The 16,181-nt window shown below is 39.6% G+C and overlaps 1 protein-coding gene across 7 annotated transcripts in view; it reads right to left on the bottom strand.

Moving 5' to 3' along the window:
* Positions 1-15,935, bottom strand: part of Ppt1 (Palmitoyl-protein thioesterase 1) — a 54,560-nt gene extending 38,625 nt beyond the window's left edge. For all 7 annotated transcript variants that reach the window (XR_012967213.1, XM_076199738.1, XM_076199735.1 and 4 more), the window contains exon 1: positions 15,722-15,935. Coding sequence is in view for 6 of the 7 variants with exons in the window: in XM_076199738.1 (XP_076055853.1) it covers positions 15,722-15,821 (100 nt within the window). In the remaining variant the exon portion in view is untranslated. The remainder of the gene's footprint in view (positions 1-15,721) is intronic.
* Positions 15,936-16,181: the final 246 nt, after the last annotated feature.

Raw genomic sequence — 16,181 nt, 5'->3', positions numbered from 1 at the left:
ATATATTGTGGTTTGCAATTACAACCCATAGGTTGTAAATCTATGATCATTACGTAAGTGAATAAAAAGTTTGTGAAAAGGGACGAACATGTGTCCTCGGGGGAGACATTACATTTCTACCCCCAAGCCATCTTCTTCCCTGGGTGGAAACTACACATTACTTTTACCATAACCATGTTATATTGCGTATAGTTTAAGAACGAATTATATGTTGCAAGTGTTGAGAAGAATTAAAATACCATTATCTCGTAGATCAATAAAACAAACTTGAATTATACAGTACTTGAATATTTCCTCCGCACTCGATCCCGCGGATGCAACGAATACCTGAAAGGCCTATGGGGGTGGAATAGAAATAATCCTTGTAGCTGGGATGGTGGCAGCGAAGCACGAAGTAACATATTTTGAATACCAATCAAAAAAATTCTAATTAACATAGATTTCATATTTCTATATATCTACATAATTACTATCTTAACCGTGGTGTTCGGGACTGGACATAGTTTATTCCCATGACGGATTCTCACGCATTATAATTACAATTAAATTATTTCGTCAATGGGCATTCAGTAGACATATGCAGCTTTCCGTTAGTTACATTGGTGCATTTTGTTGTGTTACCATTTTCAAAGATGGTCAAACAACTGATTTGAATAAAACATCACCTAATTCAAAATGAAGAAACATTTTCCCGTATCGATTGTTGACAAGTTTCTTATATACGTTGATCGCCGCGCGATTGGCTATGACTAATTTAGCGGACGCTGGAAGGGTCACTACGGCCTATATTTCTCACATCCGCATAAGTTTTCTTGTGTTTGTAGCAAGTAGCAAATGTTCGAATTACTATCAACAAACATAATTAAATTTCTTAACATATTATTATTATTATCTAGGCTGGATAGTGAGAAATGAGGAGGTGACGAGGAGAACAGGGGTGAAAAAGGAGCTGGGAGATAGGGTTGATGAAAGAATATTAGGATGGTTTGGACACATGGAAAGAATGAGTGAAGAAAGACTAGTAAAAGAGGTATGGAAGGCAGATGTGGAGGGAGTGAACATGAGGGGACGTCCTAGGATGAGGTGGATGGATGGGGGTGAAGGGGGCTTTGGGGAAGAGGGGAATGTCTGTTGAGGAAGGAAGGGAGAGGACGGAAGACAGAGGTGAGTGGAGAATGGTTGTATATGGATGATGTTGTGATTGCATGAGGAGGAATGGGCGGGGGGGTGGGGTAGTATGTGTGAGTAAATTTTGACGTAGCCCGAAGGGATTTCTCCCCATCCTCTCCTTATATGCAAGGGGGGACGGAGAGGGGGGGTCGCCGATTAAATGAAGCGGCCTTGCTGTGGATGTGCTGTGTCTTGCGACACTGCTTCTGACCCAGGGCGGTGGGCAAGGTGCAGGGATGACCCGTCATCCAGGAGGTGCTCAGATGAGAGGGAGGGTGGGAGGGGTGTGGAGTGTATTTAGGGATGAAATGGGTGGGAGTGTTTTTATGCCTTTCCCTTTTTGGCTACCTCCCTTGAAAGGGGGAAAAAGCCTTGGTATATGTATGTATGTATATATTATTATTATTACAATTTTCCAACAATCGTTGATGAGTAAAGTGAAGAAAAACGCGCGATAATCAGTGCTACATCAAACTGAGGCATCGCATACTAGCATTCACTGCTGGGGGTCGAGGAGAAAAGTGGGGCTCAAGTCTTTCGCACGCTCCCAATAGTTATGATATTCAACCTAACCATTCGTGTCAAACGAATGTGGCAGATTCTGTTGATAACTCAAAAGAAGCGCCATGCAAGGACTACAGCCAATTATTTAACGGGCAACTTGCGGAGGTGCAAGACACTGCGCACTCATGTCGGGGTACTGCGTTTTCGCCTTTATTCTTTTAATATGCCAACATGAACGCGACAATAAGGGAAATGTGAACATGGTGTGTAGACTCTTGGTCAGGACAAAATTTGGAAAGGAGGAACGGTTTCCATACTAGTATTTTTATTCTAAATTTTCCTTCCACGTATATTTCAACATGAACGCCCTGTAAAAACATATATTGAACCACGTTTCATAATACAAATCATGGTAGCATAAATAATGTCTAATTTTTTTGTTTTACTGTTTATTAAGGCATTACTATCATTTCCACTTTTCATATTACTTCCAAGGGTATTTGGTGTGTATTTACCTAGTATCTTACGGGAAGGGGAGCTACGCTCGTAGTGTTCCGCCTTTGTATCTTCAAGTGTCTAGTTTGCTCTTAAATTCGTGTATGGCTTTTGCACACACTAATGTTTCGTCCACTGTGTTCCAAGTGCCCACCACTCTGTGTGAAAAATGTTCGTAAGATATCTTCTATAAATATCCTTTTTGAGTTCCTTTCCGTGTTTCTCTTGTTCCAATTTAGTAAGTCTTCTCTATCAAGTATTTCCGTGCCTTTTATGATTCTATGGATGGTCAGTAAGTCTCTCTCTTTTCTTTGTTCCAAAGTCTGTAATTTCAATTTAGCCAGTTTGAAAGTGATGGGGCCATTTTCGTGGTTGCTCTGTATTCTTTCAATTTTCTTTATATTCTTTTTGGTACTGGGTGACCATAATGTCGCAGCATACTCCAGTCTAGGCCTTATTAATGTGACTAATATTTTTCTAATAATTTCTTCATCCAAATAGGTAAACGCCACTTTTATTGATCTTAGTAAGTTATAGGATTCTCCGACAATTTTGTTTATTTGTTTATCAGAGGACATGTCGTTTGAGATAATTACTCCCAGGTCTTTTTCAGATCCCACTTTCTTTACCTCTTTAGTTCTAATTGTATATTATCCTCATTTATATTTCTTTTATTAGTTCAGGTCTCTATAATGATTCGCAGTCAGTTTCGGTTTTCACTTTCCGCAACAATTTAGCATCGCCTGCAAAGAAGCTCATGTAACATTCCACATCGTCATACATGTATGTGTGTGTGTGTGTTATTTATCATGATTACGATCTTGGACCACGTGTTAGTCTCGTGATCGACAACATTTACCCTCCCGGATGAGAGCTCGAAGCTCGTATATTGCCCGATCTATGGGTAACGTTATAGTATTGTGTGTGTAATTCACCATGGTCTTGGATCACCTGTTGGACTCGTGATCGACAGCTACTACCCTCCTGGTAGAGCTCATATATGACCGATCTATGGGTAATGCTGTGACCTCACACGCACACACCCAACTCCCAGCCCACGAGTTAGAGTAACGACTCGCAGCGCAGCGATACTGAAATTATTTCCATTCTGGGCGGGATTCGAACTCGGACCGCCGTAGTGGCTTCAGCGATCGCTACCACTGCGCCATCGAGTCATGTGTATGTGAGCGTGTCCATGTGATTCAACATTGTTTTGGATCACGTGCTGGACTCGTGATCGACAACTACTACCCTCCCGGAAGACGGCTGAGCTTATATATGACCGATCTCTGGGTAATGCTGTGACCTTACACACACACACATCCAACTCCCCGCCCACAGGAGTTGGAGTAACGATTCACAGCGCTTCGATACTGAAATTATTTCAGCCCTGGGCGGAGTTTGAACCCGGACCGCCGTAGTGGCGGTCGCAAACGCTACCACTGTGCCATCGAGTCGTGTGTGCGTGCATGAATATGGAGTCGCCGGGCGTGTCTGCGTAAATTTGTGTTATATAGAGAAAAAATGTATTATTGCATTCTAAGGATTTATTTTTTTCTTTGCAAGTTAGCCCCAGGCTTTATTCACAGGATAACAAAACGCTGCAATGATGACAAGACTCCCTTTACCAACTCCTACACTATTCGCTGAGACACTTCATAATGAAGTTTGCCAAGACTGACGCACCAAACGACTTTATTCAGCTGAGGGAAGGACCGTGTACATACACTCACACACTCATACCCATTCACACACATACACACACTCATTCACTCTCGCATTCGCACGCTCATTCACACATACACACACACTCATTCGCACACATTCACTCACGGACTCGCTGGACACTCGGAGGGGAGTTGCCCCGAACACGTAGTCCAGCACCTCCGGCCAGGGAGTCCTTCTCCTCCGGCCTACGTCGTCTCGAGGGACCCCAAGATCCCCTCGAAGTTCGTCGCAGAGCATCCGAGGCCGGCGGGCACTCCTCCGAGCACTTACGCTCGTGCCGCCGACCCAGGTGCTTGCTGTCTCTTCGGCCCCCGTCGCTGAACAGGTCCGGTGGTTCCTGGGGCCCTCCAGGTTCCGTGGAAGGCTGTCTTGACGAAGGCGCTGTCGAGAGCGGGCGAGCATCCCGAACACTTGCGTTTGTGCTGGTAGGAGTGCCCCTCTTCAGCCCGCGACTTCCCACCGATTTTCCCTGATCGGCGGCTCGTGGAAGTTCTCGACATTCTTCGGCGCCGTAGGTATCCTACTCTGGATATGGTATTCCGCAGATCCTTGGTGTGGGTCTAGTTGTGGTGATTGGTTTGACGACACCACCAACACCATCACCACTAGTTGCTACTAGAGGTTGATACTAGACAGTGATACTAGTCGATACTAGTTTTCGTCATGGCATCGCGCGCTGGGCCCTTCTCGAGTAAAAACACTCTCGAGCCATATACTGTCTTCCTGAATTTGCAGTTCTGTCGTATCTTCGGCTATGGATGAAATGTAATGTTTAACTTAAGTAGTTTGCGTGTTCACCTAAATGATTTCCGATGTAACCAAAATTGTGAAGCGGTGCACTATATGTCTAACATAATTTTCAATTTAACTTACAGGATTAATGTTAGTATAGTGCATACCGGGTTGAAATTATATTATATAAAATGGACATACACTATATATATTTAAATAGTTATTTGGACTCATTGAAAAATTGCGCTCCCATTAAAAGTGCTTTCGCGGAAATAATATCAGGTTCCAGAGATGAGGATATTGATGTATTGGAAGATGTTCTACACATCACTAGCACTAATGCTAATAGTACAAATTTATTGTATCCAAAAGAATTAGTTTCTTCTTGTACATTGTCTGTCGTATATTCGGCTATGGATGAAATGTAATGCTGAACTTAAGTAGTTTGCGTGTTCACCTAAATGATTTCCGATGTAACCAAAATTGTGAAGCGGTGTACTATATGTCTAACATCATTTTCAATTTAACTTATAGGATTAATACAGGAACCTATTAGCCAAACATTGAAGAGCTATATTACATAAAATTGGAAGAAACAGATTCTTAATGTTTGCATGTCAGCCGTGACCGTGAGTGATCAACTTATGTCAATTATTACGTTATACCAGTGTCAAAATTTGGATTCTTCAACGTTTCGAGACCATGGTTTAACTTAAATCAATTGGAAAGGTCTACATCTTGCTTTTGTCAAACCCAAGACAATATTTGAAAAAAAACTGTCATGTTAAAGTGCCGTTCATCCATTGACACATGATACAATTTTCGCGTGTTATTTGAACGCCGTACTTCTGATCAAATATTGCAAGCACTACACAATGAAATATTCTAATTCAAGAACAATATTAACAAGGAACATATCAAACGATATACGAATGACCATCTGATGCAAAACTTCGTTCACACCGCCGCGATTGAAATCTTATGGACACCGTTAACCTGTTACAAGGGATGAGTATGCTAGTAGATTGAAACAAATCTGTTTTTAAAAAAATGACTAAGGTGTTGGGAGTGACATTATTGGACTTGAGACCTGTACGCCGCAATTTTATTCATCACGTCCTAAGACGGATAGACAAAATACATATCGTTGTTTCAACAACGATTACTTGGACGATTGTGTTGCCTCTGAGACTGTCTTGCAGATACGCAGCTGACCGGTCCCATAGGATTTGGCCAGGTGCTGAGACTACTCTGCATCGGACTTGTCATCACCCCTGACCCGAGTCGCCCGGTTTGTGGGAAAGCACCCACGCTATTCTACGTTAACCTACGCCTGGGACCCTTTCACTGTCGCCTCAGGATACTTGGACTACACCCGAGGCCCTGTCTCTGTCGCCTCAAGGATACTTGGACTCCACCTGAGGCCCTGTCTTTGTCGCCCCGGGGATGCATCTTCCTTACTATTGACACTGTGAAGAATTGGACCTGCATTACCATTTAAAAATAAAAATATATATATATACGTACATTTATGTTTATATTTTGTCTTAAAGATAATTATATATATTTTGTCGGAGGTTTTTTCCACTCTGGACCCATCGTTCCCATGGCCGGTTGATTTCCACTTTGTGGACTTGTATCCTCTCTGAGTTCGAGGCCCCATGAGTTTTTTTCCCTCCTTCAGTCTTGTTTTGTGTTGTGTGTGCTGGGTCGTTACAGGCTGTGAAAATAGTCGTGGCGTGTGGGGACACACGCTTCTTCGGAGGGAGGCTATGTGGTGATTGGTTTGACGACACCACCTACACCATCACCACTAGTTGCTACTAGAGGTTGATACTAGACAGTGATACTAGTCGATACTAGTTTTCGTCATCGCATCGCGCACTGGGCATGACGCATCGCACGCTGGGCCCTTCTCGAGTAAAAACACTCGACACAGATACTGTCTTGCTGAATTTGCAGTTCTGAAATGGGCACGTGATGGGATGTTTACGAAAGAGGCATGTGTTCCCATTGGTCATTTGTGGTATACAGAGAGAATCTTAACCAATCATAATAAGTTGTAGGAGGAGCCTATATCATCCAGAGATTCCCTTATAGCCAGCAATAGTGTAAATTTCAGTCTTCTCTCTTAAGAAATTAACCCAGTGTCAAGTTCAGTCTTATCTGGAATTTCAATTTATTCATAACAACGTTAAATCGTCTATTCGTGACTCGAGTAGTGTATCATGAACCTTGAAGCATCCTCGCAAATCAGAGAAAGGTCTGTACCAATTAAAACATAGTCAAGCCTCCCACACCCGTACACATCACAGTAATTCACTATATATTTTGAATTTAAATTAATATCACATAATAATAAAAGTCACATACTTGGGAAACATTAGTCTCATTCACCACCAAATGTGAAGTGATAATTTTTTGTACATACGTTTGTTCGTGTTCCTTGTTATTCTAGTTATCTTGGCCACAGCTACCATTTACTTATACTTATTTATATTTATGCGTAAACAAGGAGCACGACATAGTGCCATCGGCCGAAGCAATGTCCCTCGTCGCGCCCAACTGGGCCAGAGCCCCGGCAGAAGCGGTGGCTCCGGCCCAGCACCGGAGCGAGAATCTCAGACGAGGAGGCAGCGGCGGCGGCGGCCAGCATCGGACGAAAACCAACACTAAGGGAAGGAGTGAGCGAGTGCATTTACCTAGTTGTATTTTACGAGAAGGGGAGCTACGCTCGTAGTGTTCCGCCTTTATATCTCGCAGTGTCTAGTTTACTCTTAAATTCATGTTAATGAATGGTTTTTGCACACTATTTTTTCGTCCAGTGTGTTCCAAGTGTCCACCACTCTATGTAGATGGTCAGTAGGTCGCCTCTCTCTCTTCTTTGCTCCAGAGTTGGTAACTTCAGTTTAGCCATTCTCTCCTCGTATGACAAGTTTGCAAATGCAGGGGCCATTTTTGTGGCTGCCCTCTGGATTCTTTCTATTTTCTTTATAATCTTTTTGGTACTGGGTGACCACAATGTCGCCGCATATTCTAGTCTAGGCCTTATCAGTGTGACTAATATTTTTTCAACCATTTCTTCATCCAAATATGTAAATGCCACTTTTATTGATCTTAGCAAGTTATATGATTCACCGACAATTTTGTTTATCTGTTTGTCATAGGACAAGTCGTTTGAGATAATTACACCCAAATCTTTTTCGGATCCCTTTTTTACCATGATCTTGGGCCACGTGTAGGTCGCGCGCGCATTTGTGAAATGAGGATCTGCCTCCTACCAACCAATTTCTTCATTCTATCATTTCGTTTATAACAGAATCGCTTAATTCAGCAAGTGATTCGACAATCCCGTGCCACGAGGGCACCTGCTGTTTCCCGAAATTTCTATCCAGATTGTCGATGACTTCATATATCTAATGGACAACTTGTACACAATTAACATTAAAAAAAATTACTAACCAAAATTTAGCTTTAGCAGGAGGGGAAGTCGACTTAACACTTTATATTTTTGCCCAGCTGACTAGGCCAAAATAGGACGCTAGTGTTCATCTCCTGGGAAGACAGTGCAGTGTTATACCTATTCTCGGTGACGCATTTTATTTTATTCTATTCTATTTATTGTAGTTTGGTTTCACATCAAGAAATAATGTTATTTCCCTCTCCATGCGCACCACATTATGTAAAAAATCAACATTTACTATGCCTTGTTTTAAATATTACCATTTACAAAGTGTAATGTGAACAACATTTCATTAAAATGCCGTTCCTACACATATTTCACAAAGTATTTACCGGATAATTCTTATCTGCCTATCCTACTGTGGAATGCTATCGAGAGCGAAAACAATACAGCGATTTTTGGGGTGGCAAATGTAAACATACGAAGAACAACTGTACAATAAAATAATTATTACAATTATAATAAAATTAGAAATTAATATTCAACCTTGTCATCATTCCCCTTAACTCGTTACATATTCTAGTTCAAGAATATGTGTTGGTAATTCCCTATATTATCGCAATCGTATATATCATATAAACATTCAGATATATATACCACTGTATATTATCTGGAGTTTCTCACCTATCGAAAAACAAGCATGTAAGACTATATTTCGTCACTTGACATTGGGGTGTGGGACCTATCTACAAGGTCATGGGACCCACTCAAGGTCTTTGACATGCTTGTTTACATGTGACGTCACAAACGTAGTGTATTGTGGGAAAAATAATGCTGAACAGTCGGCGACGCCGACTGTTCAGCATTATTTTTCAAGTATTGCGTGGTTTTCAAGTATTGCAAGTATTGACTCGAAAAATAAGTGGGGTTGGATCTTTTAAGAGTCAAAGCTTGGAATATATATACGAATACAAATAAAGACAGCAACATTACTGAACGTAAAAAGAACATTCTATTCTCACAAATTCACAATTCCTAGAGGACTAGACATTATCTTAACCACCTGTCGACCATGCTCGTTTCCCACAACCTTGAAGTGAACAAAACGTAAAATGTAGAATAAGGCAGTCACTTTACTAAATGCACAACAAACACTAATTTAACAGTTACATGGTAAAGTGCTCACTCGAACACTGACCTTTAGAAAAACAAATATACACAAGGTCTTATCTCCCGTATATTGGAGAATAGGGTAGCCGATTGTCATCCATCCCACCCATTCCAAGCTCCTCCTATCTACGCATCTCATAGATACACCTTGTCCCTACCCACGCCACTCAAGTCAAAGGCAATACTACAGGACACAGTGCTTCTACAGTTGGGTCCAACAGCTGGAGCTATTTGATCTAAGAACTGTATATTTTTGTCCTTCTCCATACATGTGGCATACTGTGTACACCATATCATGGCCCTTTCCCCCTAGACTGAAGCACAAATTGAACATTCACTAATTGGCCATACACATAGATATGACTTTACAACTTAAACTACAAGTAAATTTATCCTTTTCTCTTTTAGGCCAAACATCTTTTTAATCACTGGGTTATGGGCACCATGGCTCCTTCCTCTTAGGCTGGAGGGCGATTAAAAAGAATCAGTTTTGTTTCCTTTATACCTTCTCATTGGTCAGGCTGATGAGCACACAAGCTACTATATGTACCAAGCTTTGCATATTTTGTACAAACAGTAGGCCCAGTGTTATTTTTTTTCTACTTTGATCATTCTACCAGCACTAGTCAGCAGTTTGGCAGATAGAAAAGAGAGGAATTTCACTGTTTGTTTTTTTTTCATTTTTATTTTGGGTTTTCAGCACTGGCGAATCCATAACCCAATGAATAAAAAAAGTCTGGCCTTAACCTGATGCCCTAAGTAACCAAAACCTATTTTAGGTATATCATCACACAGCAGCAGATTATTACAGAGATTGAGATTAAAAGAGGGACTAATAGCAAGTACAGTACCTGCAAATTATACTTTCACGGAATAGATGTAAGAAGATTATCCTCTTCTTGCCAACCTGCCAACACTTTTACCTCCTGGGCTGACACTTGGTCTCTAAACTGGACCCACAATTTCTCTATCATTTCCACCTTTTCTTACAAGGACACTTGACAAATGATGACTGTTCCCCTTCTCTTGGTACTATAAGGCAGCACAACACAAACAATCCTAGATTATAGAAAACAGTCCAATATATCTTCCCAGAGTGGTCAATTGAAGGGCCTGAGGATTGCTGGCAGCCACTGTGAGGCTTCAGGTTTCCTATATGTGAAACTTGAGGCAACACTTATCAAAGACACTTTGCTACCTAGTAAGAAAATTCTATACTGTGAATGTAATATCCCGATACAATTCTTGACAGACATTGACAGTACAAAAGATACATGGAAGTATAGCAATGAAACCAAGATAAATGTTTTATGAATATGTACAGTTAGCAGACACATGAATTGGCTTAAGAGCTTTGTGAGTAAGAAATGAAATAAAGTCAAGTAAAAATAAAGAAATGTCCCTTGAAACGACCATTGTTTCAGTCCTCCCACTACTTAATCTCTGGAAGATTTCTACTAAACTGCACTCTTCAACTTAGCTAGAACCTTCTCTCAAGCAGTAAACATAAACACAACCAAACCATTTTCTCCATCCACAAGCATAAACCAAGCTGTTCAACCTCATATATTGTTTCAGAGCAGCCTGCTGCTCACCCAGCTATACCTGCAATTCATGAAACAAGGCATAAAAAAAACAAGCTACTGTGAACAACATGAGCACAAATACAAATACTCTAACTAGCCTTAAGATGTTTTCAATATCATTACATGCTCAAAATATAAAAGGACTGAACTGAGACAAGAAAAACTGAAAACCTTGAGAAAAATGACAATTCATAATTTTGTAAAGATACTAATGATGGGTACCTGTTTTCAGATTGGGCCCAAGATTTCCTTCTGTCAAACCGATTATCTTTCCTATACTTTTTCACATAAAGAAAGAGGACAACTGACTGCTCCTCTCTTCCTGCCACTTGGTGACACAGAAACAGACCCATACCTACAACACATACAACAGTCAACATCTAGGAGATCTATGGGAAGACCTGAGGACTGTTGCTAACCCATGTAGGTTCCCAGTTAGTGGGACTCTAGGCATCTATATGAACATGTTGCCAAGTCAAAGCATTCACCCACTTCATACACAAAACCCAGAGCATTAGGTTTTAATGCTATGACTGTTAAAAATAAAAGTGCAGAGGTAGTTATCAAACTATCTACCATTAGTTAGACCCATCCTTGACTATGCGGTACAGTTTTGGTCTCTGTCCTATAGAATGAATATTAATTCACTAGAATCAGTACAGAGGAGAATGACCAAAATGATACATGGGCTCAGAAACTGATGTTATGAGGACAGGCTTGGGCACCTAAATTTATACTCTCTGGGAAGATGCAGTGATCAAATAGAGGTGTTCAAGTATTTCAAGGGCTTCAAAAGTGATACAGACAAGGTCATCATATTAAGACAATAGGGCAGGACTCACAGTAATGAATTTAAATTGTACAAATTTAGATTTAACAAGAAAATAGGCAAGAGCTGGTTTACCTATAGAGTGGTCAATGAATGGAAAAGATGGTCACCATGTAGCAAGCGCTGAAACTATTGGTTATTCTAAAAGGTTAGATAACTTTATGGATGGGGATGATAGGTGCTAATGGACATGGAACTGCTTAGTGTAGGCCTTAAGGTCTCTTGTAGTCTCCTTTACTATGTTCTTATGTTCTTTCCATCTCATAATAATAATAATATTACCATTAACTTTAATAACAATGATGATACATACATATACCAAAATTTTTTTTTCTCCTTACAAGGGAGGTAGCCAAAAAAGAATGGCATTAAATCCACTCCCACCCATTCCATCACCACATACTCCATTCCCATTCACCCCCTTCCCTCCATCTTATCTTGGCTCCTCCTGGATAACTGGTCATCCCTGCATCTCGTCCACTGCCCTGGGTCAGAAGTAGTGTCACATGACACAGCACATCCACAGCAAGGCCACTTCATTAAATCAGCGACCCCCCCCCCCCATTCTTTGTCCCCTCATGCAGAAACAGAGATGGGGAGAAAGACCTTTGGGCTGCATCAATTAATTTTTCACACATACTACCTCACCCACATCTCCCACCCACTCCTCATGCATCACAGCATCATCCATACACAACCATTTTCCATTTACCCCTATCTTCTGTCCTCTCCCATCCTTCCTCAACAGACATTCACCTCTCTTCCAATGCCCCTTTTACTCCTTCCACCTCTACTTTCCACACCTCTTTTACTAATCTTTCTTCACTCATTCTTTCCATGTGTCCAAACCATCCCAATACTCTTTCATCAACCCAATGTCCCAACTCTTTCCACCCCTGTCCTCCTCCTCATCTCCTCATTTCTCACTATATTCAGCCTAGTAACCCCTATCATACTTCTCAGGCACCTTATCTCAAACACATTTAAACTCCTATCTTCCTCTTTTATGTTCCATGTTTCTGCCCTATACAGTGCTGTTGGCACAATCACTCCTTCATACAATCTCCTCTTAGCATCCATTCCCAAATGTCTATCTCTCCTTACACTTTAATCCCCCAAGGCATTTACTTGCTTCTTTCAATCTACATTCTAACTCTACCTCCACTCCTCCCCTTCCTGCCACATTCGCACCCAAGTATCTAAAACTATCCATTTCCTCCAGTCTCTCTCCCTTAATACTCACTTCCAGTCTGCTGCCACCTTCTCCCCTTGTACATCTCATCACCTTACTTTTACCCACATTTATCTTCAACTTCCTTCTTTTGCACACCTTCCCAAACTCTGTCACTAACTTCCTCAATCCCTCCTCTGATCCTGCTACAAGTGCAGTGTTGTCAGCAAACAACAACTGGCTTATCTCCATTTTCTTTAACCATCTTCAATCCCTGACCCAACCCTTGTGTTTACCTCTTGCACCATCCCATCCATGTATAAATTGAACAGGCAATGATGACATTATTAATAATAATAACAATAGTAATAATAATATTAATTATAATAGCAACAAGACTAATATTAACAATAATATTAAACATAATTGTTGCCTCAAATTTCCACACCTAGAAGCCTGCAGCCCCATGGTAGCTGGCAATGACACTTGGTCCCTTACTTGGAAATCTCAGGGAAGAAATGGACTCATTTGTGTTGTATTGGTATAAAGTTGTTTCTGTACCCACAGCTTAGAAAACTACAAAGAGGGAAGTAGTTTCCAGTTATTAGCACTCCTTGCGTGGAAAGGTGGAGGAAAGATCCTTGGCTCAGTCCAAAATTTGAGTGGCCCTATAAGGTTGTACTTTCATTTGCAGGTAAGGGTATTAACAAGTTTAGAAGATATATTTTGCAGGACTGCCAATTACAGGTACTCATCATTGGTGCCTGGTACAGTAATTACACATAAAACATGTCACAAAAATTTCTGAGTGATTCCATGACTTTTCTGTCACAAACCACCAAATCAGAAACTCCTGTAAAGTAACCTAACCTGTTTAAAAATGCTAATTAGAGGTATAAATTAGTGGATTGAGGGGCTATGGGGAAGGAGGGAGGGAGGGGGGATACAAGCTGAATATATTATAATTAATGAACTGGTTTGTGGTATAGCAGCCATACTCTGAATGTTCATAGCTAGGAGTACTGCACACTTCTGCGCATGACTGAACAGAATTCCCCTTCTGTGGCCCCTCCTACCTCAGGTTAGAAATTCAAAATGGCTGTGTGGAATGGCAAATGATCACTTAAATCAATTACATATTAAAGAAGATTTAGATAAATTACAGCAATGGTCTGAAAAGTGGCTTATGAAATTTAACACAAGTAAATGTCACAAAAATGCACATAGGTAATAATAACAGTCTGTACAATTACAAGTTATTTAGAAGTTCATTGATAAAAGTGGATAGTGAAAAGGATCACAGCATAATTATCAGTAATGATCTCAAATCACCTAAGCATTGTATTTCAGCCTCTGAGAAAGCAAATAAGATTCTAGGACTGATTGTGCAATCTTTTGACTTCAAGAGTCTATCTCTCATTAACAAGCTATATAAATCATTAGTTCATCCACATTTGGCATATGCTGTTTCCGTATGGTCACTCAATCTCATTAAAGACATTGACAGATTGGAAAAAATATAATGGCGAGCCACAAAACTAATTCCAAATATCAAAAATAAATCATGGAAAAATTGACTAAAACACATGAATCTGTTTTTCCTAGAAAGGCGTAGACTCGGAGGTGACTTGATACAGGTTTTTAGATTCTAAAGGGAATTGACATCAAAAGTGACAACATTTTCACACTGAATGAGAATCCAACAAGAAATAATGGTCTCAAATTGTCAGGAAATAGATTTAATTTGGAAGTGGGTAGAAAAAACTTTGCTACCATGTAGTTAATGAATGGAATAAACTTCCTGCAGAGGCAGTGCAATGTAGTTCAGTTCAAAGCTTTATATTCATTTAGATAAACACCTAAGCTAAATGCTGTAATGACTGCCATTTATTTTATATAATTTATCATTATTTGTCTGTTTGTTTATTATTTGCTTTTTTTTTATTTATCAGTTACATGTCAATTTATTATTATTTACTACTTACCTATTTATTATTCAATTATGCCTATGCATTTATTTTATTATTATTTATACTATATTTCTTATTTATCTATTATTATTTTAATATTAATTGTTATTTCTTTTTTTTTCACATCCAACCTAAGTTTTGGACCAAGAGGTCTTCTGTTGGTACGCTCCTCCTTTGTAATCCTTTGAAGCTGATTAGCCATTCTAGGTGAAATAGAGTTAATTCCAAATTTATTTCATCTGAAGTTTTGCAAAATGCAGTTCAAACCTATAACATTATTGAAAGCTGTATGACAGGTTACGTTTGGTTAGGTAGGCAGGTAAGGATAATAGGTTTGGTTATGTAGGCTAGGTTAGGTTAACTTTGGTTTGGTTAGATTAGGAAGGTTAAGTTTAGCCAATCATAATAAAGAATACAGCATAATTGATACAATGCTGAATTTGCTATTATGATCAGCTATGAATACAGCAGTGACACAAGTGGTGACATTGCATTTGTCCATGCTCAGAACACTTCCATACTCCTAGCAATGAAAATTTGGAGTATAGCCGTCTTACCTATATCCTAAGCGTATAATTGAAAAAATCATTATGATTATTGCTTAGCAAAAATTTGAATAATAAGTTTCTTTAAAGATTCTTTTAGTAACAACACAAATAAACTAAAATTGTTGTATCCATAATAATAAAAACATAAAAGCAACCTTAGTTCAGTTACATGCAATAAAGTGAAAAAATATAAAATATCAAAATATGAATTATTTTTAATTTCTACTGTTTTACCTATTGTAAACTGGTATATACCTTTAAATTCTAATGGCCGAGGCAGTATTAGCAAACCCAATGTTAATGCCAAACCGTACATCTGTATACAGTAGTTATAATTTTACTTCTAAACGTAGCAATGAATTGTACCAACCCTATGCAATTGTTTACAGCTTAAAGTATGCAGCGAGCAACTTACCCATGCCATGCCATATAATTAGAGGTAATGTGTCGTTAGACACAGTCTGCGCCGCAGTTACGGCAAAAAGCACGAGAAACGTAACAGCCTTTAAATTCATGTTTCTAGCTTAATACTTTTCAACTGTAATTGTTGAAACGTCATTCACGTTAGCTCGATGACAGACCGACTGACGAATGGAGAGCAGGTATGAACTACTATATGTAAACAAATGGACAAAACTACCGAACTGTTACTATTCACACAGTTTTTCTATTTAAATAAGTGACAGTTCTTTTAGTGTTTTTATCAACATTTCAGAAAAGATATACAACTTATCATTTCCATGCATATATTATAATATTGTCAGAGAGAAAAGGTGTACATTACAAAGTAGGTAAATAAATAAATATAAAATATTATGTGGTAACAGCTCAGTTTCACCCTTATCTCTTCATCAAATACAAATCCTCTTACATGT

This window comes from Oratosquilla oratoria, chromosome 16 (genome assembly GCF_046742065.1).
Source record: "Oratosquilla oratoria isolate Oo_2021 chromosome 16, ASM4674206v1, whole genome shotgun sequence".
NCBI classification, from domain to species: Eukaryota; Metazoa; Arthropoda; class Malacostraca; order Stomatopoda; family Squillidae; genus Oratosquilla; species Oratosquilla oratoria.
Note: the sequence above shows the minus strand (reverse complement) of the source record. Positions and strands in the feature narration are given on the sequence as shown.